Here is an 18,031-nt window from a genome sequence, read left to right on the forward strand (position 1 = left end):
TGCAATGTCGAAGAGGAGGAGGTGTGGAAGGAGAAGGTAAGCTCGACACCTCTGAACTCCACGTTTTGACTCTTTGACTTTTGACAGCCAAGTAGCTAGCTAGCTTCCTGAGAGCCGACTGAGCCTAACCGGGACTCTGTAGGCTGCTCAGGTAAACGCTGAAGGTGCTTGAGACAGACTCGAGGGGCACAGGCACGGACTAGCCTTCTCCCAGCCTCGCCGCAATGATGAACACTGGACCGAACATCGTATACGAGTGGCTGAAAACGCTCCAGCTGTGTCAGTATGTCGAGGCTTTCGTGGACAACGGCTACGACGACCTGGAGGTGTGTAAGCAGATAGGCGAGCCGGACTTGGATGCTATCGGCGTGTTTGCGCCGCACCACCGGCGGAGAATCCACGAGGCGGTGAGGCGGCTGAAAGAGGAGGACAGGGAGGCTGCCTCAGGGCTCTACTTCACCCTGGAGCCCATGCCCCCGGCACCAGCCTTAGCCCTGGAGTCCAGGTTACGAGGCTCCAGGTCGTGGACGGAGGAGAGCAGCAGCAGCAGCAGCAGCAGCACCGCCCGAGGAGGGGCACTGAGGAACCGGACCCTGGGGCACCACCGCAAGGAGTTGTTAATCTACCCCAAACTGAAGCTGAAGATCATGATCAGGGACAAGCTGGTCAGGGACGGGATTAACCTCGCCAGACCACCCTACTCAAATAAGGTAACCGGGTTCCAGGGGTGTTCATCTGCAGGTTGTCTTACAAAGCTGAGCCAAAAAACACTAAAGCCCCAGTCAAACTCTAGCCTGTCCAATAGGAGTGGAGTTCATGGACCTGAGTCAGGGTGTAAGTAACCCACCTCACAATCCTGTTATTCAAACTTCTTAAACTGAAGGTCATGCCTGTCCAGTGTGGGACCACATTCCCCATCCATTGTCCTGGTGTAACTTCTGCTCTGACCTTCAGGGTGATCCTTGCTCGATCATTTAAGAATCATCTTTGTGCTAAGATGCTTTTGAGAATCATAGCCCTAATCATTTTAGTGCAGGGTCTCAAAATCCTGTTCCCTTGGACCCACAGCGTTGCTCAACACATCTAATTCCAGATCACCAGATGATTATCAATACCAGGTGTGTTGGGCTCTGAATAGCTGAAATTGTGCAGGGATTTGGGTCACCAGGTCACTTGTTTCAGTGTTTTCCCTCCTCTATCTCAACTACTTCAGCTTGTGAAGGGCTTGATACTTAGTTTATTAGTTGGACTAGGTGTGTCAGATTTGGGCAAACACCAAAATATGTAGGACTGAAGTTCTCCAGGACCAGGCTTGGAACCCACAGCAACAGCAGAGGAGGTTACGTCTGGTAAATACCACTGTGAAATACTCCCTTTGTGCTTAGGTTATCCAGCTACATTAAAAAGAAATCCTGCTTTGTGAACTACTCCACAGGTGTTGGTGCACAAGTCATGCTTCTTGGTTAAATGTGGTATTAGATATCTGTGTCTGAACTAGCATATACCTCTACTCCAGCAGTACTCTAGAAAAATTAGAGAGTGCATCTTGCAGCAGCCGAAAAGTACCCAGGCCAAGTCAGAAGTGTCTAATGTGTGTGAGAGCAGACACAGCTGTATGGTTGTGTACGAGGTGAGAGGATGGAAACCATTATTACTGTCATAGCTGCATTTTGAAAGAGTGAAAGTGATGTAATCAGTCAAATTGCGGGTGTACTTCCTTTAATCTTAGGTGTAGTCTATGTCTGGTCTTTCATGCTGTCGTGTAATACGCACAACAGAATACAGAGCTGAGTTTCCTAACGGAAGGCCCACCTACATTGCACAGCTTCATGATTTCCCTGCACCTGAGTCATACAGCTAATTATCAAGTGCTTCATGAGCTGAATCAGGAAAACTGTAGGTGGGACTCACAAGATTGGAGCTGAGAAATGCTGCAATTGAGAGCTCCTGTACAGACAGAACTCTCAGTAGTAGCTGACACTCAGATATTTTGGGTGGATTTCATTCTTGTTGGTTCTTTCTGAATCAGTCTTTTATTGAAAAGGTTTCCAAACACGAGGTCTGTTCTGATGCCCTGACTACTGACAAGAACATATTATATGTCCAAAACAGCCTAGAGTGAATGATACTGTCTGGCCTGCATCAGTTCAGGAAGTGCTCTGGAAGTGCTCTGACTCTCATCTTTTCCAAAAGCTGATTCATGCTCAAATCGACTCAGTTACACTGAGGTTGATCACTTATTTTTGAGATAAATGGAGAAAAGACGAGCTGAGGATGTGGTGGGTGAAGGGTTTGGCATCTAATACACATTAGCTATCTGCACAAATTGCAAATGTTTTGGTTTCTTGATTAAAAACATTGTTTTGACATGATTCCTTCTCCAGTTTCATTATGTAACTTGTGTACATTTGGCATTCCTGACTTTCCCATAACCCACTGATAAGGGAAAAAAATCCGTCCACCAGGACCAACACGCGGGTAATCATGTTTCTCTACCAAAGAGCACTTTCCACTTATAAACGCTGAAGCCATTTCAGACACCTGGACAGGTTGCACCATTGGCTCTGAAAAGTGGCAGCATTCCTTAAAACTCCCCTTAAAAACGTTGTGTTAAAGGAGGCAAATGATTGATTAATGCTCAATATGTGTAAATGCATTGTTTCCCAACAGGCATCGACAGACAATTTATTGAGAAATACAGATACATTAACATATTTCCACATGTTCCTACATCAACAAGTATTCTTTGCTGTGCATCTATAGTTGCATTAGAAGAAATAAGAGGGATTGTGATTTTCTCCCAGTTACTGCTTTCATCTGACATTTAGCAGTCTATTCATCAAGTATGCGTGATGTAGAGGTGGATTCTGTTCTACTGAGACTCACTTATTGCCATAGACTAGATCGTGCCCTAAGCGTGCTTGTTACAGAATGCTATGTTTTTGCCCTTTGTTGCCTTTTGCTCAGTATTTTCTGCTAAGAACTATTTTTTCATTTAGCATTTAAAATCGCACTGTGCATTTCTGAAGCCTCTGATGTATTGTACTTCCATAGCTGTGTTTCAAAGCAGATGATACAGCCATGGTAGGCTGCAATTCATGGCCGTTAAATTACTAAAGACTGATTCTGTTTGTAGCATCCCTTGAATGTGACCAAGAAATGCGTCTTTTGTTTCAGAGACCTTGAAGGACTTAACTGGTGTATCCTTTTAGTCCTTGTACCCACAATCCAGAAAATGTGCGGTACGAAACCATTCGAAATCTGGTGGAAAGAACTGCGAGTGGGCAAGAGGATGCAGTTTTCAAAATCAACAATATGTAGTGTAAATTTCAGTATAATATTTTAAAGCCATGGCATGGCGGTACACTCTAGGAATAGCGCCTCAAATGTGTGTGACTGAACAATGAAAAGGAGCCCTAATATAGCAGCGCTGGCGAGTAGGGGTAGTGAGTGAAATGGCAAAAATATTATATCACAGTATTTTTCATGATGTGTATTACAGTTTTTTAATACAGACTAAATTAATTTATAGTGCCAGGTTAAGAAAAAAAACAAGTACAAGATTTTATCAGAAAAGCATATTCTTTATTACAATAGCAAAATTGATCACAATAGGGATTAAACCTCTACTAGCAAGGCCTCTCCTCTCCTCCCCTGAGCTACTTTGAGACATGACTTGAATGCTTTAGGTTAGGTAGGGGAGGGCATAGTAAGTTTGAAGGTGTAGTATGGTGGGAGGGGAGGCATAGTCTGCTTGGTGCGTATGCTGTTGGTGTTTTGGTGTTGAGGTTGTGAGTAAAATCCTGGGACATCCCAGTCCCATGAAGTGAGCCTGGAGAGGAATGGGTCGGGGATGCCATACTGTCATTGTTGAGCCTTTCGAAGTTGTTGTGGGCTTATTTCAGCAAAACACTGATGAAGACAGGTACCTACATGATGACCCCTGTGAAGTGCTTGCGATGTAGTGGCTGATTTGTGTATAGGCGAAGGGAAGGTTATGTGTAACTTAACTGTTAGGAGTAGGATCTTGTGATCCTCCTTGTCCCAGTGGAGGGGTTGCTGATCGGATCAAAAAGGATCACAGCAACCGTAATTGTTAGGTGTAGGATCTTCTCATGTTTGTGTATTGGCTAAAAATGGAATCATTAATATACCAACATAAGAAACATTTCCAAACCCTCCTTAAACTACCGTAGCGTATTGAATTTTTGAGAATTGTTACACCCCTTCTAAATCAGTGAGGCTTTGATGCGGTGCTCTAGGGTGACATTTCCAGAAATATCACCAGTTGAGTCAGTCATTGGTATTCATTCCATTGCATTAGAAAAAGGTCTGAAGTGAGCAGCAGCTTGCCACTGCTCACATTAACGCTACATGGAGAGAGAAGACGCTCTCTCAACATGGGTCTTTACAGCTCTTGCCAGCAGGGTCCTTAAGAGGCAGATTGAATTTGCAGAAATATTTCTGTGATTCAGGTGCAATTCAGTGTCTTCTCTGAGAGCACATGCTGTTTCTGAACTCAGGACTCTTGAGATGTGCCGTAACCAAATCTTTGCTGTAACAGACGAGATAATTAGATAATTGCTGGTGTTTGTCATTTTGAAGTTTATGTGGGACAAGTCCAGCAACTTTAGCGAAATTGCTGCTAACAAATTGCAAGTGAATATGAATGCAGGTGGATTTCTTTTTTTGGACTGAGCTGGGTCAGCTGAGACCTCGCATCACTGACATCTGATCAATCAAGAGGTTGAGGTCATAGCAATGACATCACACCGCTTGCTTGACAGTAAGAATAGAGGGGGAATTGATGTATGATGATTCTCAGTTTGCGTACTTTAATTATTTCTGATTGTTTTGGTTTACGAGCCGGTGAAGGCGCCATGTGGATTATCTAGATGAAACAGTGTAGAGGGAGTAGCCTGGTCTGTGATCAGAGTGCATTGCCTTAAACACAACTCGCCACACCCTTCTATACACACACACTCTCACACACACACACGCAAACATCTCTACCCTTGCTTTGAGTGAGTCAGCAATGTTCTGCAATACATAAGCATTGATTAATTACCTCATGACTGAGTTTTATGCCAACTACACTACACAAGCAAGAAGGTGTGTGTGTATTGCTGAAAAGGTTCTTTAATGATGGAATGGTAGTGGAAAAATTTCTGGCTCTGTATAGAACCATTTGTTATAAGTTATTCTGCCAAAAGAACCCAAAGAACGTAAAGAACCCAAATAACCATTTAACTAGGCAAAAAAAAAAAAAGTTTACTTAAAATACTTTTATACAGTGCAGAACCATTACTTAAGAACCCTCAAAGAACCCCCTTTTTAGAGTGTAATTTGTTTGAAGATAAAGCAGCCTATGAACAATTGTGGCCTAGTTTTCTAAATTAACATTTGTGTTTAAGCAATATTGTCAGCAAAAAAAATGTTTTTTTATAACTAAAATTTGTGAAATCCTTTCTGTGCTATATTTTAACAAGGTACTGTATTTAACCGTCTACAAATGTTCTAAACCAATGCAAATAATCCTTTAACCAGGCAAAGAATCATTTAAGCACCCAGAAAGTAATTTGAGTTGTCATCATTCTTTTTAAAACCATTGCCTTTACAGAGGAACCCTTAAAGAACTTAACGTTTTTTTGTAAGACAAATTAGCCTATGAGCAAATGTGGCCTAGTTTTCTAAATTTGATATGTCATGTGAGTTGCCCTTACGAAAGGATCCCTCAAAAAGGTACAAAACTGAATAGTACTTTCAATCAGTTTTTGCACAGAGGATGACTTCACACTTGGACTGGGCAATATGGTGAAAATATAATCTCATGATTATTACTATGTTTATTTTTTCCTAAAATGTAATGTGTTGCAATTGAAAAAAAACAGGAGTGTAACATATAAAAATAATAACAAATACAGTGAGATTTACCAGGGCCGTACAATTGTGACATAATGTACATTATAATAAAAATATTGTCATGTTGCCTGATCCAAGTCCACTTTCAGTTATGCTCAGGAACTATCTTAAGTTTGTCATATGCTGAAGCAGGATGAAAAGTGCAGGATTACAGTGTATAACATGCTTTGATTTATGGGGTGATAATATAGTGTTAATCATAAAAAATGAGTCACAGTAAGTAGTTCCCGTGTGATACTGATAGCGTGTGTGAAGCAGTCATCATGTTTTAGATATAGGCCAGTTCTCCTCCCAGAAGATACACACACCCATCTTTTGAATTGTCATGTTCATTCAGTGTTTTAATGATATACTGATGGACATTATTTCTGACATAATTTTATAGGATTCACTGTAGCACCGGTTCATGAATAGTTTTGCATACTAGACTGTAATAATTAATGACCTATTTTATGGTGATTTTGAGAGTAGGCGGAATACAGAGCAGAGGATTCCAAGAGTCCAATAAAAGTGCCATCACTTTTCATTTTATAGGCCCAGCTTTTTGTTGGAATAAAATGTAAAATTGGAAGTTAATGCTCTGTTACTTCCATAAATTGCGGCAATTAGGCTGTTGAGTTAGTGGTGATTTGAAAAGTCAAATATGAAGCTTTAAAGTACTGCACAGTCGATTACTGCACTGCAATATCTGTATGTTATGTAACTGCATCTGTAATAGGGATGGCATGATGCCACTTTTCGATGCCAGTACTGATACTGCAACCTTGAGTATCTGATGATTCCGACAGCAATCCAATAGCATCTGTTTTTGTCTCTGAACCCCTGGACCCCTAGGCCAATTTTGCGCTATGTACTGATAATTTTACGTAACTATATTTGCCTAAATATTCCAAAGAGTCTATGAGAGACAGTCACACGTAACGTTATTTTCAGGGGGTTCTAGGCTACTTAAATATGTCTAAATTTGAGATATTAAATATTAACACCATTTAGATAGGAATAGTTTGAGCATGTTTTGGTTATACATTTATTTTATGCAATTGGAGTTTGGAAGTTACACTGATCTTCAGTTATGAAGCCTAGAATACCCACATGTAGGCTTGAACCATACATTCTTACAAAAGCATTTCTTTTAACGTAACTGTTTTTCAATTACCAAGTAGATATAACTTAATTCAAACAGATATTACTTTATTCAGCCTCTGGAAGCATATATAATTTACAGCCACTGTAAAGCATATAAAAATTAAGCTAGATCTGAATTCAAACAGAACATCTTTGGATGTGGTAGTATGGGAGATTCACAGCATGAAGGTTTTTTTTATTAATTTTTATTAATTTATCAGTCTTTTTAGTAACTCTTACAACTAGGTCTTTAGCATGTTACAACTTACTCCATAGATGGGGTCAATTGTAATGTCTACAGTCATTCAACTGAAGTGTGAGAATGGTTGATGCTGGACACCAGGGTTTCCCCTGTAGATATATCTGCATCAGCGCAGAGTTCCCATTACCATTTCAACAAAATTGAGTTTGAATGTGATATCATTTTTGATGATCTTAAGTTCAATTGGAAGCATATTTATACATGAAAAACAATTGGTCTGCTTATGCAAATGCAGAATGTGCTTTTGCCTTTTAAACACATGCTCTGTTGTTCTTTATGGAGAAGGTCTGTTTATTTACAAATGGATGACTGCTCTTATTGTTTATTGCTGAGCCCTAAATAGCCCATAAAGAGTAGCACTCCTCTGAAAGTCTGTGCAGTGCCTGTCCACTCACATGCCTGCCTGTAATGCCACAAGGGCTCTTCAGGGAACAATAAATACCCGCCGTGCTTTTCCCCATTTCACAATGCAGCGCACACACTCTGATTATGGGCAAGGCTATAAAAGCTTGACTGTATCAGAGCAGAGCAGAGCAGAGACAAGTCACATATGTCTTGGCTTAATCCTCTTTGGGGTTATACTGACCATGTACACACATTTTTAGCATTCTGGGTACTTAAATTATATACATTTGGACTGCAGTGTGCTGTTGAACATAATAACATGGCAAATCACTAAAACTGTTCAAATGGCCCTTAAATACACATGCAGTTTTCTTTGCCCTTGTGGTTTATCGTGTAGTCCTTGAAAGATACTTTTCTATGTACTGAAAAAAACAGTGACCAGTGCAAAGAGAACATATAGCACGGCTGTAGATAGTGTAGATATGGCACCAAAAGGCCCCCTCTACACACAGGAGCTCCAAAGAATACTTTTCGAAATTGGCCTATTGCAAAAAAAATGCTGTATAACCATAGGTCTCTTCATAACCTGCTATTCACACACATATCCCCACACCACAATAGTGGCAAGAAAGGGAGGTAGCAGGTAGAGGCGGTGAAGAAACGTGTGGGAGTTTAAATTCAATTTCCAATTTCATTTCATTTTTCCTCAACCTTTTCATTATGTCATTTTCATTCGCTCCCCCAGGCAATCCATGAGCTGTTAGTAGGTCGCCTAAGATCTCTCTCTCTCTGTCTCTCTTTCTCTCTCTCTTTCTCGGTCTCTCTCATTCATTAATTTATTCATTTCTGTTAGGTCTCTGCTCCTTTACAACACCTCCCTTCTACCAGCCACTGTTGAACTGTCACTTCTTATCCACACTGCCCTGTGGCCTTCGAGCTAACTCTGTGGATGATTGAATTCCGAGGTTTCATTTTCACAATGAGTTTCATCCCCAGCACTGTTTTTTTCCCCCAGCCCTGAGAGGCTGTAGATTAGAGTCTACAGCATGACTGGCAGAAAGCAGGCATATGACCCAGCATATGAGAGATTATGGATTACAGCATCTCTGCAGCACTGTGTGTGTTTGTGTGTGTGTGCGTAAATAGGATTGTGAGGCTCTTGATAAGTCTTTTAATGCTGTATGGTTTCTGTCTAATGCCTAGGATGCAAGTTGTTATGTGACAAATCTTTTTTCGTTTGTTTGGCCTGATGTATTCATTCATTTCCATGATGGAATGGGTGATTTACTGAGAGGGGAAACAGGGGGCATGTATTACCAAAATAACAGCATTGTTCAGATGCTTTGGGGAATAATGCTTATATTGTCACAAAACTGAACATTTTAGAAAGACTGTTCTACTAAGCGGCTGGGTCAAAACAAAGCCATAACAGTACTGTCAATTTACAACCATGCAGTACCACATAAAGTTCTACTTTAGAGTGCTACATAGAGTCACATAAAGAATCAAATGTACAACACTTTTCAATATGCAGTTTGCAAACAATTCAGTTCTAAGCCTTAGTATTTAACATTGCACTACACTAATACATACAGGTAAAACCCAGTGCTGAGATACAGTACTTCACAGTTGAATATTAAACCCAGAATTGACCCACAGTAATAAATAGCTCAGTAATAAATAAAACCCAGGTAAATATATGTTAAGGTAAAATCCAATATTATGATAAAATACTACAAAGTCAAAGTTAAACTCAGATACAGCAGTTGAGATACAGAGATGCATGGGTCAAGGTAAATACCCTCTAAAGATGGATATTACTATGATCATGTTTCGCAATTCAGCGCTACATATAGAGCTTATAACAGCTGTGTGAAGTGTTTATGTCCATTTCTGTCAAATGACATCTGGTACACATTACTGACAAACCCTGTGTCTCATATAACCTAGACAACAATGCAGTATATGTGAATGTGCATTAGTAGAATACTTGCTAATCCCATCTTCCATGAGAGACAATATGCTTGAGGATAAAATGCTGTTGTTCCATGCGCACACATAGGACACATAGGTAAGTGTATTGTGGTTTGGGATTATGTCTAAGGCCATTTATTTTAGAAAGAGAAAGTTGAGTTGCATTACTATCTTACACTTTGACAATCTGTCATATTATAAATTTGCCACAGGACATTAAGTCTGAAATAAACTTCTTTACATTATCAAGAAGAAATAATAACAATACCACATGTAGTGACTTATAAACTAATCTCAAATCTGCATCTCATTACAGAACTAGCAGACAGCAAATGCATTTCACTGTTCTCACTGCACAGATTAATACGAGCTGGATTCTTGTTTATAGGTTCATGGGGCGGAACGGAGGAAGGATCCAAACTTCCAGTGTTGTTGAGTTTACCTCCTTCTGCGTGGTATTTGTTGAATCTGGACTAATGCTCCTTTAATGCCATCAAGCTTAATCAGTCCCATTGGAACCAAACCATTACAGCTCTGGTCAACATTCTGAACACATCTAAAACATTTACAGATTATTTCTAACTTTGATTTGATGATTTTGAGTCAGAGTATTTGAATGATTCTATATGTGTATCTACAGCAAACGCTTTAAATTCCACTTTTCAGAGTGTTGATTCTGGATCTTTGAGCAGTACTGCGTGTTATTTTGATCGTTTAATTTTCCAGATTCACAAAGCCCTGTGATTAGATCATGTGCAGCTGTGTGAGGTAATGACTTAATAGGAGGTTACAGAAATAGAAGAGCACAGTGAGTGTTCTTCACCTTACCTACATCCAGCGCTGAGACCTTCCTCTTTGAGAACAAGCCTCCTCTCTCCCCTTGTGGGTCACTGCCAACCTGTTTAGTAATTTCAAAAGAATTCTGTAAATGTTTCCATGGCGACATCTGTATAAACACCTGTAAAAGGGGAGAAAATGGCTTGAAGCATAAATAATTACATGTTTGACTATTTATTGTACACCAGTATGTGCAGAATCCCCTCATTCGGAACGCAGTTGTTCAGTCTGATGACAAGCTCAGTTATAATGGCCCTTACTGGAAGTATGTGTGTATGTGGGATGTACAGATGAGTCCATGTTATGCTTCTGAGATCTTGGGCAATCATGATGATGATGATGATGATGGTCAAACCTCTTCTGTTCAGTCTGCAGAAAGAGGGGAGCAGTTGCCGTGGAAACGATGCAGTATGCTGCAGCTCTATGCTAGTACAAGCATGAGTCTGTAGACTCAGCTTAAAATGAAATCCAGGTGTTCTGAATGGCAAGCATGGCAAACATGGGGAGATCGATTTACAAATTCATTCTCCACCCTGGAGAAGACATCTATATAACATATTGGCCTCTCCTTTTTTCTTTACCTAGGAGATTGTAAGTGTATTTGTGTGTGTGCTTGTGTGTGTGTGTGTGTGTTCGGGGCCTAGCCAACATGACAGACTGACTGCTACAGGACATTGGAGCCTGCCGTCTGCTGAATCATGCCTCTACTGAATCATCAAACAATTGACAGAGAGGCACACACATACTGAACATCCCTTCCCCCTTGCCACACACAAACATAGCCATTGGCACATAGTTTTGTGTGTGTGTTCGTTGCTAGAATTTGGGTCAGTGTATGCCTTTGGCCCTGTTATCTCACTCGACTTTAATTGTCCTGCTAATGTGTCTGTTACTGTAGATTTTCAGTGCTTATTCAACCTGACGACCCTTGTGACCTCGGCTAAAAGCCCGTCTCATCCCACTACAGGCCAGTTCTCAGTTTTTTGTTTTTTTTTTGTTTTTTTTTACAGCCAACTGCATCTGAGCACACAGAACACACACACATGCACACACTTGTGGAGGACCTTCACAGATTGCATTTCCTAACCTTTACTGTCAAACCTTGTCCAAAAGCTCTGAAGTGTTATGAAGTGCTGGAGAGCTTGGTAGTCATATCAACAGCAGCAGATGCAAATGCAGGAGATGTGTAATTGCTCCATGATGGCTGGAAATATAATTAAATCAGAAAGACCAGTGTTGAATATTAATTGACTTAATTGATATCTGGGTATGCATAGCGTGAAGCCGCAATAACGACTGTCCTCTCTCTGCCCTGGCCGTCAGAGCCGGGGCCATCAGTCGTGACCTTGTTCTACATCACAGAGGAAAATCACATTTTAATATGCATGAAGTAGCTAAACAAAATCTGTAATTATAATTAGGGGATGGTAATGAGAGGGGGTATGATGAAAGAAAGTGGTGGGGGGTTGGTAAGAATGGACTGGAGAGCTTTTTTATTGTGTCATAGTGTGGAAACGGACACAGTAGTAAAACAACATGAGGGTCGTTTATGTATCCGATATGTAAATGACCCTGTGTAACTATCCAAACTCCCTTCTGCTCCAGTGACAGCAGTAGTCCATATCATAGGCTAAGGGAACAAGATCATGGCTTGGTTTTAGGTTAGAGTCGTACAAAGTCTAGAACTGACTATATCTGTATCTATGTTGATGATTATGAATATGTAATCAATATCAATCATTTATCGATTTTGGATGTATGTCCATCTGTGTCCCTCCAGCTTCACTAGTCTTGTGCATTCTTCGTCAACCCAACAGGATGCTTCTAAAAAGAGAGTAGAATGTGTTTACCTGTTTAATAACATACTGGGTTAGTTAAAGAGGACACAGAGGAAGATTATTAATGATGGGAAATTGGAGGATTGATGATGGGCTTGATGGTAAAAAAGGATATCCTGTTATTCAGAGATAATTTGATCAGTAGAAATGGGAAGACACTTAAAAACATGTAAAAGTAGAATAAATGGCCTGGTAACCATCAATCAGTGTGGATGCATCTTGGCTTAAGCCCTATTAAGATTGGATTAGTATATTGGAGGGATGTCTTTTTACACATGTCTACGGTGAAAAATTCTGGACAGCACTAAAATTAAGGGGACATGGGATATGTGCCTACCTTCTATTAGATTATCATGATGATGATGATGATGATGATGTTTTAATTTATGTTTACCAGTCACCTTGTCCTACCATATTACTTTGCTTTCAATATCTACTAACCCTGAGCTTGCACATTGCCTCAACTTCCACACGTTTTAAACTTTCCCTTTACAAGAAATAGAAAAACATCTTCAGTATATAGAAGATGAGGTTCTGATATGGCAGCAATGACATACCCATACCTTTTTAATCAAACCTGTGGCAAACAATTTCCTATGCAGGAAAAAAGCCTGGGTTCAGCAAATCATATAGTCAAACTTTAGATATGACGGAGAACAGAATGAAAAGGTCAGCGCTCCTGACATTAGCAGCTCCTATATCAGATGCTGATATTGCCCCTCCACTACTGGCTTTGTGTTATATGGGTTTGTGCTCAACTATAGTTCATGGCTTTGACAGCACAGATGGAGTGATAGCCAATAAGTAGGATATATTGGACAAGATGAAATTGCTGGTGGGTCATGACACTAAAATAATCCAGAGCAAAACAGATTTTGTTTGTTCTAGCATATTGAGAGGCCTCCTGTTCCTCTAGTTTGGGGGTATACCATGACAAGTATTCATACCAAATGATGAATAGCATGACTCGTGTATCAGATCTGAAATCTTGCCTATTCCAAGGCTTTATGAAGATGTTGAGTATATATTAGTCTGTGTTTGGGTTGTGACTTACAAAGTGCAACATAGAACCTGTCTTTTTTTTTTTTGAGAACTAGAGTGGTAGTTGTTTTGCTGTTGATAAAGACAATATAGAAGATATTTATTTGGGTTTGAGATTAGCTAGTTGGTTCAGCTATTTTTCCCTAATATCTACATCTAGAAGTGTCAAATGACTTAGAACATGACATCTTTGGTGATAGACCACTCAGTTCTATAGGTAATAGAAATAGTGTAGCATGATTATTTGTTAATGTCCCATGTTGGAATTTTAGCCAATATTACAACCGATAACTTGCCACCTTTGTGCTTGTCTATATGCACTGAGGTGACACTCTGCGGTGTGGAAGTTTTTCACTGGAACAGCAACATTGCAGTTTGCAACAACAGTTCAGCTGAGGTACAGCAAGGGGGGAGCTCAAATTTGCTAAAGACAGTCCCAAAGCTAAAACCACCACACACAAAATCATGCAGCTTATGGCTCTTGCTGACCAACCCTTTTTCTGTGGTGGAGGACCAGGGATTCAGTCAACTGATTGAGCATTTTGAACCCTGTTACACTCTCCCAAGTCATCTGTATTTTTCAGAGGTTGCCCTGCCGCCTCTGTGTGATGTAGTTGCTGCACACATACATGACCTGATAAAGGCTAATGTCCGTGACAGAATGTTAGTCCAATGAATAGGCTAAGCCTAACCGTTCAGTGGTTGGATGAAGATTTTAAAATGAAAAGGGCAATGTTGCACCCACAACAATCTCGCAGCAGCAATCCCCGCTGCTTTTGAACAAATGCTTGCCCAATGGAAAATGACTTGCAACAGCACTGGATCCCAGATATAAGGATTGCTGTCCTGATTTGGAAACAAAAGGAATAGAAATATTGCGAGAAGAGGTGGGATGTATGGCCGATCGCCATGGCGTTGATGATGCCACTGGTAACAGCAACTCTGCTGCTAGTGACACAGCACCACGAGGCAAAAGATCCAGGACAGATGATAATTCCCTGCTGGATGTACAATGAAATAATTAACAGTTCATTCGCAACAGTGCAGGTATGCCCACTTCATTAACTTAAGATTATTAAAGTCAAAGCTTACACAAATGAAACCGAATCCATCTCCCTATAACAGTAAACCAACACATAAAACTGCAATCTAGCCTTAATAGACTGACTGTATCACCAGATAACAAGCCTTAGGTTGAGCATGCCTGTTCAATGGCCATAAAATGTATCTAGCAACACTAGTCTCTTGTGCTTTTCTTAGATTCAAAGTTATCTTGCTGAGTCTGTCATACCCAGGAACGAAAGCCTATTTTGATACTGGAGAAACAACAAATGTTGTTACCCTGCTCTGCCCCAAGCAGCACGAAAATATCTATCAGCCCCTCAAACAAGTGTGGACAGTGAACGTTAGAAAGAGTAGTAAATAAAATGACATGAAACTATTTTTCTTTTGTGCTTACAGTAGTAATTTCACAGGTATGTAAATTATTTACTGGCCAATTTTAAGAGTTTTTAACTGCATTTCATTTATGGATTATAGTCTGAAATTGATTTAAATACAAAAAGGTATTGTTATTAACATCAGTATCGGCCGCAACAAGATGCTAATTATTGGTTATCGTATGTTGGTGCATCCCTAGTCAGTACACATGATGTCAAATGTCAAATCAAAGAATCAAAGCTTTACACTGGCAATGAAGATGTGTGGCTGTGTAGCTGGGGCGGGAATCCAACAGGGCTTCAATCAGTCCAGTACAATTTCTCTTTAATTAAACGGCTGTTGAAGGCTTTTATGGAGCGTGTTTATGAGGATCCATAAGCAGCAGAGGAGGGAACATTTGACAGAGCAATAGCTGGACTTAAATGACTTCAGTCATGAATGAAAATGATCCGAGCTATATTACCTTCTGAAATTCGTCTGCTTTGTGTTAGGCTGGACTCTAATGACCTTTTGAATGCTGGCTGTTTCTGAGCGCAAGGGCCATCATTAACTGCAAAGTGCAGGTCTTTTGGCCGGAAGATCAAACACTTGGCTTCTGAGCAGCATGCAGTTGTGTGCCTTTTATGATAAATTTGATATGACAAGCAATCAATTACACTAATAAGAGACATGAAACCGTCTTGCCCAGGGGCCAGACCGAACCCTCTCAGTGGGGTAAGGTCAAAACTGTTGCATGAAACAACTTGTCTGCCTTATTGCACAAGAATGTGCTGGAGTTCCTTAGAGAAGCCTAAACTGCCATTCATGCGTGCTAAGTCTCTTTAGGGAAATGTGGATGCTGTATCCAAACCTAGAGCAGAATTTAGCCTACCGCTAATAGGATAGGACAAACATGCTAATAGATGCTGTTAGGCCATCTTATTAGCCTACCTTCAGCTGTGGATCCTCTTTACCGCGTTTCTGCCAGGACGTATAATTGAGTTGCAAGCAGAGAAAGCCAGACGCTTTGGGATGTGGTTGATGTGTAAATGGATTAGCATAGTTAACCCATCAAAGATGATGGAGGTCAATTTGTACTGAGAGTATAGATACACACACACACACACACAAACCCTGCACAACTAGCATCTCCTGGTATTTATTGCCTAATTATGACTGACAGGAAAGAGCTGCAACACAGCTGTCTGTGTTTTGCAGCCTCAGTAAATATGCACACACTTTCATACACATAGTGTATGCACAGTGTGTTATTGGCAGTACTGGCCATTGCATAATGTATTTCAGCGAAGTTTTTACACTGATCAACCATAACATTAAAACCATCTGCCTTTATGTAGGTCCCCCTCACGCCGCCAAAACAGCTCTGACATGTCGAGGCATGAACTGCCATTGTTACCAGTTAATCAATGTTCTTTTCATCAGCTGTCAGCTGATTTTAATGTTTTAATGTTATGGCTAAAATATGAATTATATATGGATTTCATATATAAAAAGTCCCGTAACACATTTAATAAAATGTGGATTTCTGTCCCTGTCATATGAACTGTTATTCAATGTTGATATGAATGGTGTCTGCCGCTGTCATAGTAGAGTTTACATTAATGGACCATCATCCCCTCATCTTTGTTATTAGGAGTGAGGCGCTTTTACTCATCATTGAGGAAGGGAGGGAGGGTTGTTTGTCTTCATGATTTATATAACCATGCTGTTTAAGATTCCCAATTTCCGTCCATTGAGTACAGACTGGGAGGAGAGTCTGTAGTACTCAATGAACTCATGTCGGGCCATTAGGAAGATTTTCCAACCTTCGTCTGAGTGTGAAGTGCATCTGTCTGTGTGTCTGTGTCCACACTGATAATATAGAAATTCTGTTACAGTCATTTTTACAGAATCTCTTCATATTTACAGGAATTGGTCAGTCACCTAAAAAAAAAAACTTTAGGAGAAACGTCCTCTGACACTGGAAACCTGAAGTATGTGCGGGTCAAGCTGGATTAAATCAGTATCAGGAAATCCTAAGAGAAAAAGTCTTGGGTGTCAGATACCAAAAATACCACATAGTCCACCAAAGCATGGTTTCAGAGAAAGGCCTGGAAGATAGAAAATCTTTGGTGATATTTGAAGAAGGTGGTTGCAGCAGCAAACACAATAAGATTATTATTATTAGAGCACTGGAGGTCACTGCTCATGAGGAACGGGATATGATTCCTCAGGAACACTACCAGAAGTTTGTGTGGCTATGCATCATGTTTGCTGCAGGTCATAACAGTAAAAGGGTTCTACTAAGTCATATGTAATGAAGGGGCTGAATAATAGTGACATTGCAGTGGTAAAAGTATCAGTGTGTGTTGAATGTGGATAAAGCACTTGTTCTATTAGTTAAGATGTTTAAATTGGTCTTGTTTGATTGGTTTATTGCAATCAGCTGATGGTTTGTACATTTTGCTAATAAATTTGCAGTGGAGGTCACATTTTGATTGCTTCATTTCAAGTGCTCTGGGATGCAAAAAAGTACAATAAAGTACATTCTGCTATCATAAATATCACAACTGATTAAATGGTACCACAACATAGAAAGTTAAGCTTCAGTGAAATAATTGTCACTATTGTTGTTGTGTTTTGTTTATTTTACGAAGAAGTAAGCGAGATAGTTCATTTAAAAAAAAAGATTTTTTAGGTCAAGACAGTTACAGAGCCCCCCCCCCCCCTTAAAAAAAGAAAAAAGAGAACAGGAGGCAACATGATTGTGGAAAGACCTGACAGCTTCACAGAGCTAGCGGCTGGGTTTCTCATGAAGAATGTCTATGTGTGTGCTCATGTGTCTTTATGCGGTATATTTAAACTTGTTTACTCATAAATCTTTTAACTTTATGGGCATGTGAATTGGAGTTAACATTTGCATGTAGATTAGTTGCAAATTAGTAAATTGCAAAATGAAGGTCTAAAGATTTCTCCAGAAGTTTTATGTTAATGAAGCAACTTAGCTATAGGTTTGTGCATTGCGCTATGTTAAACCCACAGTTGCGCTTGGTTTCATTTACACAGTTTCAGCGTCTCAGGAGAATTAAGTATCAAATATGTTGGCTGCATTCCAGTGCTGGACGATAAATCTTAATAGTGCACTGTAGCTGGTTTCACACGACAGCACGTTTGCACATGAACCCTCTGAAGCCTGGGAAGTCTGTGTGTTTGATGGAATACACTCAGAATATTCATAGGTGTCTGTACAGTCGCTTCATGTTGACAG

General features: G+C 40.2%; 1 protein-coding gene across 4 annotated transcripts in view; it reads left to right on the forward strand.

Annotated features, from left to right (window-relative positions):
• Positions 1-6: 6 nt before the first annotated feature.
• Positions 7-18,031, forward strand: part of sash1a (SAM and SH3 domain containing 1a) — a 292,885-nt gene continuing 274,860 nt past the window's right edge. For all 4 annotated transcript variants that reach the window (XM_072679097.1, XM_072679105.1, XM_072679134.1 and 1 more), the window contains exon 1: positions 7-710. In XM_072679097.1, coding sequence (XP_072535198.1) covers positions 225-710 — 486 coding nt within the window. In that variant the 5' untranslated portion in view covers positions 7-224. The remainder of the gene's footprint in view (positions 711-18,031) is intronic.

Source organism: Salminus brasiliensis, chromosome 1 (assembly GCF_030463535.1).
Source record: "Salminus brasiliensis chromosome 1, fSalBra1.hap2, whole genome shotgun sequence".
Taxonomy (NCBI): Eukaryota; Metazoa; Chordata; class Actinopteri; order Characiformes; family Bryconidae; genus Salminus; species Salminus brasiliensis.